This window comes from Microtus oregoni, unplaced genomic scaffold, assembly GCF_018167655.1.
Source record: "Microtus oregoni isolate MIOR12 unplaced genomic scaffold, Mior012 000080F_ref0000499, whole genome shotgun sequence".
Taxonomy (NCBI): domain Eukaryota; kingdom Metazoa; phylum Chordata; class Mammalia; order Rodentia; family Cricetidae; genus Microtus; species Microtus oregoni.
In genome coordinates this window covers 5995526-6002759 of record NW_024544538.1, presented here as the reverse complement: position 1 = coordinate 6002759, position 7234 = coordinate 5995526, and the positions used below count along the sequence as shown (strand labels likewise).

Sequence of the window (7234 nt, the reverse complement as noted above, 5' to 3'; positions counted from 1 at the left end):
GATGGATAGACAGACCAGAAACTGCCAATAATGGTGATTTTAAAGGAAGACGCTAGGCATGGAAGAGGCAGATGGATGGAGAGAGGAAGAGGCAGATGGATGGAGAAAGCTTTACTTTGCATTTTATAAGTTGTCTTTACGGTTTGGCTTTGATTACGACGTGCAAACATTAACTACACTGAAAAACTAAAGAGCAACTTACAAACCCATACCCACAAATGTCAAAGGAAAAATAGAATACACTTTAGTAACACTGACGCTTGAAAAGCCATTGCTCGGTCCGTCAAGACTTTGAAAATATTTTTTTTTTTCTCTCTCCCAAAGTATCCGTGACAGCAGAGGAGACTGAATGGACTCCCCCCCAGGAGTCTGGGGAAGAGCCAGCAACGGTCCTTGTTTACAAGAACTCACTTCGCAGTTTAGGTTTACAAAATACTTCCTAATTAATAAACCCTTAGTCTGCATCTCTTTTAATACATCCACATCTCTTTTTTAAAACATCTGCATCTCTTTTAATACAAAAATAATGGCTTAAATGACTTACCCTGCACGAAAGCAGTCCCTCTGGGAAACCAGCCCTTGTCTTCCCCGGCGGTCTGGAGCACCCGCAGCAGCACACCGCTTCCAGAGACTGACTGAGTGGAGAGGCCCTCTGGAATAGGCAGCGCGCTGTTCACGAGCTGACCTGTATTCTGGCTCTCTCACCTGGAATCAGGCTCCACAGATCCTGTTATGCATTGAATAGTAACAAAACAACAGCATAAATTAGGGTGTTGCTAAGATTGTGTACCACCAATGTTTGCATGAGGATAATGGACGTAATGAATTCTATAGCACTAGCCTGCACAGCTTGGAGAGATTAAAATCACTTTGTCTTTAAATTAAATTTCAAAAATCATTGAACAACCAGAATTGCAAGAACAACAACAGAAACCTCCCACCTCATCTGTGTCAGCCACCCCGTGACAGGAGGCAGCACTTCTTGCTTCCTCATCATTAGTGCACGGTCCTACGTTTATTTTAATAGCTAGTAGCTCAGTGAGTACACATCTATTGTAATAACCATAAAGGGGGCTTGGGTCCTCTTGTATTGTGCTTGCAACCCTAAGTGGAGAGCCTCTTATTCCCTTTCAGGAACAAAATTTATAACCGAAAGACCCGGGTTGAAGTTTATTTTCTATCAGTGCTACACAATATGGTATGTCTGGTTTTGTTTTTAAAGGTGAGCTTGGATTTATAACACTGCTCTACTTTGTTCAATAGAAATGGGGGCTGAATGGCAAAAAAGAACTTCATATTGGGATGTTGATTCGACGCCATGTATTATACCTATTACTCAACAGGGCTCTTCGTCCTCCAAGAAATATGGCTAACATCAATATCTGGCCATTTTACTGGTGAGGTAACTGAGGCTCCATCGGGAGCTTAACTGACTTGCCTGAGTTCATACAGTATGAAAATCCAGCTACTTCTGATCATAGAACTCTGGAAGCTCAACTTCCTTCTGATGATCCCAGGTACTATTGGGGGGTGCTTATTACATATGTTCTGGGGCATCTGGTTCACCTTGGCAACTACCCCCTGAAACAGGTGTCATTATCCACATCTTATGTATAAGGAAACGGGGCTTAGAAAAATAAAAGTGCGGGCAGTGGTGGCGCACGCCTTTAATCCCAGCACTCAAGAGGCAGAGGCAGGCGGATCTTTGTGAGTTCGAGGCCAGCCTGGTCTACAAGAGCTAGTTCCAGGACAGGCTCCAAAGTTACAGAGAAACCCTGTCTCGAAAAACTGAAAAAAAAAAAAAGAAAGAAAGAAAAAGAAAAGTAACTTGTCAAACCTAGAGTCCAGATTTTAGCCCGGGCCTCAGTGATCCCAGAACAGCATTTCCTTTAAAATACTTCCCTCTAGAAATGTCTCAGATGACGTTCTTTTTATCTTGTGCCTAAACAAAGAACGACCACTGGAGAGGAATGAATTGAGGCAAAGCAACACCAAGTTCCAGCTTTACACGGGAGAGAACCCTGTCGCCTCCTTGTCATCAATACAGAGCTCTTAACTGAGTTACATTGTGACTCAGGTGCTTGGCCAGTAGGTGCACTGCAAAAGCCCTACTGTCTCCCAGGGACTATTAGTAGGTTCCATTATTGATCTGTGAACAGCCGTAGCACACACCAGTGAGCGGAGTTCACGTTTCTGTGCTTTGTGCACCCATCTTACTTCCCGTACTTGTTGAGACTTAACGGGTTAGGATACTTTATTCTTCCTTTAAATCTCATGGTATCGGCAAAATCCACAATTCCTGAGCCCTAATGAAGAGCTCCTGAAGTTGCTCCCCTGCGGACCCCAAATAAGAGCTTATTCCATAGAAACAAGAACATCTCCCCCCAACCCCCCTGGGGAGAGGCTGTAAGCATGGCAGGCAAGATGCAGTTGCTGGTTCTCTTTTGTAAAAGGAGTTCCGAAGCCGGGCGATGGTGGTGCACGCCTTTAATCCCAGCACTCGGGAGGCAGAGGTAGGCGGATCTCTGTGAGTTCGAGACCAGCCTGGTCTACAGAGCTAGTTCCAGGACAGGCTCCAAAGCCACAGAGAAACCCTGTCTCGAAAAACCAAAAAAAAAAAGGAGTTCCGAAGTTGTGGCTTGCCGTCATCTTGAAGAGCACTGCGATCTCAGCACTACCAGCCTTAATCCTCTGCTTTGAATGGGATTAAATCAAAACGGCTTGAGCCAGGTGAAGAAGAAGGCAATTGGACAAACTGAGAACTGGGATTACCTTAGCTTAAAAAAATTATTAAAATGAGGTGATATTCATTTGACAGTCATTTGAAAGCAAATTTGGCTATGGTTCTTGTTTAATAACCACAGGAGTAGGAAAAGCAGGTACATGATACTTTTGGGAAGAAAACTCAGGCAGCTATGCCAGGCTACAGGCAAGACCCAAGTTTTTGGATACACTGGTCCCAATTTTATTTTGCTAATGAATTGGGAATATTGACAAGTACATGTCCAAGGTATTCCTTGAAAAATTGATTGACAATTTATTTTAGAAGTTATCCAGCTCATCTTAGCTGGGCAGTGGTGGCACACCTTTAATTCCAGCACTTGGGAGGCAGAGGCAGGCAGATCTCAAGAGTTCGAGGCCAGCCTGGTCTACATAGTGAGTTCTAGGACAGCCAGGGCTAGTCTCAACAAAAGATTTCCTCACCTTGGGAGATACTGAACTCTATTCAAATATAGTGCCTATCCACACACAAAGCAGATTTTTATATGGAAAGAGACCACAAACAAAACTGTCTTTAGATATTTTTTATTTCTTCAATTTTTATTATCAGGAGTGACTGAAATAAAAAATATAATTGAGTCCCATCATTATTGTCACTATGGAAATAGCTTTAAGAGAAAACTGGTCAGATGAATATTATTGCTTCCCACTTTTCAACTGGTAAATAGTTGCCACTGATAAAACAGACAAGCCCAGAGAATCTGTCCAGAATGTTCAAGATATGGTGTATTATACAACATGCCTGTTCTCGGGGAGAACACCTACGACATAATTATGTGTACTTCTTAATCTCATCATACAAGACAAGCACAAAGGCACCACCCATGCCCCTGAGAACGTTGGACCATGCACCCTTGAAAAAGGCCTTGCTTCCTTCGTCACGAGCAATCTTCCTCCAGCAGTCGATTGTGCCTGTGTACATGATGTCAGCTGCGAAGAATAAAGACACGGAGTTGATGATTACAGACCAACGAACGCCCCCATGTTCAGAACACTAAAGAAAAACAGCCCCACTTTTAAAAAGCAATTTCAGGCTTTTTTTGGGGGGGAGGGGCATCATGAGGATGGAATTCTGCGCCTTGTGCATACTAGGAAAGCTCTCTACTTTGAGCCATTCCAAGCACTCAGCACCAGTTTTAAACCCAGAATTTCTATAACAGCACAGGCAATGCTTAAGTATTAATGTTGTGACTGGAGAACAGGGATGACCTCTTAATATAATTTAAGCACCCCACGTGACAGGCATCTAAAGGGTTGCTTGCTCCCAAGGCAGTTGTGCAGCCAACATGGCTATTACCTCCATCCCTTCTACACCATCTACAGTGTTTTATGGCACTGGAGATTGAATCCAGGGCAGCCATCACCTGTTTGTGGCCACAACTTTTAATCAGAACTTACTTCCTTTGCGTCCTGACTGCATCATCATACGACGGCGAACCGTGTCAAAGGGATAGGAAGTCAAGCCAGCGACAGCAGTGACAGACTGTGCAATCATCCAGCTGATGAAGATGTGAGTGTTCTTGGGATCTGGAAGCATTCCTGAAAAGATAAATATATATATAGTTAATCAAAATGTAGTTTTGCCGACCTTTTTTACACTCAAACAACACTATTCATCAGAAATTTTATATTGGAAGAATTTGGCTTCTTTCAGGAATTAATAAAAAATATTAGCCTTCTGGAATGTTAGGTAGATGCAATGATCTTTCAAATTATCTCTTAACAGCTTCAGGTCGGGTGGTGGTGGCAGCACATGCCTTAATTCCCAGCACTTGGGAGGCAGAAGCAGGGGGAATCTCTGAGTTTGAGACCAGTCTGGTCTACAAAAGCTAGTTCCAGGACAGCCAGAGCTGTACAGAGAAGCTGTTTCAAAAAAAAAAAAAAAAAAAAAAACCAAACCAATAAATAAATAAATAAGACAATCCCACCTCCAAACAGCTTTATAGCTTAGTGTGATTGTACAACAGTGTAAGCCTGAAATCGGAGGTACTTGGGAAGCTGAGGCAGGAGGACCTTATCAAAGAAACAAATCAGGAGCTAGGTGTGGTAGCCTGCACCCTTTAATCCTAGCACTCAGGAGTCAGAGGCAGGTGGATGCCTGTGAGGTGGAAGCCAGCCTGGTCTACATAGTGAGCTCCAGGCCAGCCAGGGCTACAGTGAGACACCTCAAAGAAAAAAAAGAGAACAAAAGAAACTAGGGCTTGGGGATACAGCTCAGTACTGGATTAGTGTGCACAAGGCCCTTAGGTGGAGTTCCCAGCACTGCAAACATATCCAAAGCTCTCACAACGTCTAAGCATATAGCATACTTACCCTTTGCAGTGTCATAGATGCCAAAGTAGGCAGCTCGGTAGATGATAATGCCCTGGACTGACACATTAAAGCCTTGGTACAGGCCCCTAATCCCATCAGATTTGTAGATCTTAACCAGGCAGTCACCAAGGCCTTTGAATTCCCTTTCAGCTCCAGCTTTGCCCACATCAGCTGCTAGACGGGTACGGGCAAAATCAAGGGGGTACACAAAGCACAAGGATGTGGCCCCAGCGGCACCACCTGATGCCAGGTTCCCTGCAAAGTAGCGCCAAAACTGGGTCCTCTTGTCCACACCACCCAAAAAGATCTGCTTGTATTTATCTTTGAAGGCAAAGTTGAGAGCCTGGGTGGGGAAGTATCTGATGACATTGGCCAGGTTACCACGCCAGAAGGACAGGACTCCCTGTTCCTTGGGGATACGAACCACGCAGTCTATAATGCCCTTGTATTGCTTATCTGCCGTGATTTGCTTGCTGGCATGCTGCACCTGATGGACAGGAAGAAGGCAATAGGGACAGTTACAACCACAGAGAAGGGACAAGGGAAGAACACACACACATAATCTTTAAGGTTGGTTCCCCTTTCCCCAAATCCAGCTTTCAGAATCCTAAGTGCTGACACCATCACAGGGGTAAGCCTCCACCTCTGTGAGTGAGGCGCCCTCAAGCGGACCTATGACCTTTAGACCTGGAAGAAAGGTCATTCCCTCCACGTGAGGTTCAGAGGCACTAGGGTGGGACCTACATAGGACACGTTCACCTTGGTGACCACGGTCAACTTCTCAGGTCTCCTGAGCTGCTTCCTTTCCGCCCCACCCCCACTTTTGTTCTGGGAGGGGGGGGGAGGGTGATTAAATTGCACTCGCGAGTGCCCTCTAGAGGCACAGCTCGGCGAGCGCGCGGCAGGAAGGCCGGCGGCGAGGGGCTGCGCGGGGGCGGACGTAGCAGGCACATGCTCTTCCCGGCGTCCACTTCCGGCCCGCCGGCCGGCGAGGTTAGACCGCGTTGTTCGCAGGCGGCGGCACGGCCGCCGAACCGGTCCGCGTGACCTGCGCCCCGAGCTGTAATCTCCTTGCCGTGACCTTGAGGTTCTCGGTAAGGCCAGGTGTTGTTTGCCAGCGCTTGCTTTCAGGCCTACTGCCCTTCCCCAGAAAGCCGGGGTGGACGGTGTCTCTCGGGCTGCCCTAGCCTAGTTCTCGGTGCCGGGGTGGACGGTGTCTCTCGGGCTGCCCTAGCCTAGTTCTCGGTGCCGGGGACGGCCCCAAGCGCCTCCGCTCCCTCTGGCCCCGACCACTTGCTACACTCAAACTCCCAAGTCCTTATAGACGCCTTCTCCCAGTTTGCTTTTCGGGCTCTGTGGCCAGGCCCGGCCTTCACCTCGCCCCAAGCCTACTGATTGAACCCCACTCTCCCGCTAGGGTACCCCCCTTTCTGTGCAGATCCCCCACTTCCTGCCTGGGCCCCTCGATCTCAGGACGTACCTGCAGCAGCAGCTTGACCCGCTCGATGGGCGCTACCGCCGTCTTGGAGATGGCCGCGGCCACTCCACCTGCCAAGAAGTCCTTGGCGAAGGACACAGCAGCATCTGTCATGTTGAAAGAGAAAGAAAAGGCAGGGGAGCACGGAACGGGACTGGCTTGACAACCGGCTTCGACTCCCGGACTCTGGGGCGGAGCAAAGCAAATGGCCGATTTATATAGTGGCAGCCAGGCGCTGAGCTGCCGGCGTAAGGGGCGGGTCGAGGCAGGCGCCCAGCACAGGCGCGCAGAATGGCTGAGCTGCTGAGTGGCTGGGGACCTGCGGGAGGAGCCCGGGGAGGTCGCCCTCCCAGCCTCGCCTGCCCTTGGCACCTGATCAGGCCCGAGTATGGGGCGGCTGCCGGCAGAACCTACAACTTGGGTGTTCGACCCTGAGAAGGGTCAGGGAAAGGTGAGGAAGGCTGAAGATAATTTTGTATCCAAAGGGGAAAAAACAAACAAACAAAAAAACAAACAAAACCCAAAACCCAGGCCTAGGGCCAGGCCTAGGGTGAAGACGCTCCAGACAGACAAAACTTCCCCAACCTCAGGAATCAAGATAAATATCTAATGGAATATTAAAAGATTTCATTTTGACAAACTAAGGACTGCAGGTCACTCATC

At 47.6% G+C, this 7234-nt stretch overlaps 1 protein-coding gene across 1 annotated transcript; it reads right to left on the bottom strand.

Annotated features, from left to right (window-relative positions):
* Positions 1-3290: 3290 nt before the first annotated feature.
* On the bottom strand, positions 3291-6779 carry LOC121441648 (ADP/ATP translocase 2). Its single transcript, XM_041642857.1, has 4 exons — positions 6575-6779; positions 5095-5581; positions 4180-4320; positions 3291-3711 (listed from the first exon to the last, which is right to left on the bottom strand). The coding sequence occupies exons 1-4, from the start codon at positions 6683-6685 to the stop codon at positions 3554-3556; spliced, it is 897 nt and encodes a 298-aa protein (XP_041498791.1). The 5' UTR covers positions 6686-6779; the 3' UTR covers positions 3291-3553.
* Between the last annotated feature and the right edge of the window lie 455 nt (positions 6780-7234).

Bases quoted from the DNA above. Each gene is read 5' to 3' on its own strand.
- LOC121441648 (XM_041642857.1), bottom strand. From the start codon at position 6,685: ATGACAGATGCTGCTGTGTCCTTCGCCAAGGACTTCTTGGCAGGTGGA. The intron at 5,582-6,574 runs GTACGTCCTGAG...CCTGTCCATCAG, and splicing joins GGGTCAAGCTGCTGCTGCAG to GTGCAGCATGCCAGCAAGCA. The intron at 3,712-4,179 runs GTAAGTTCTGAT...TATTCTTCGCAG, and splicing joins GCAGTCAGGACGCAAAGGAA to CTGACATCATGTACACAGGC.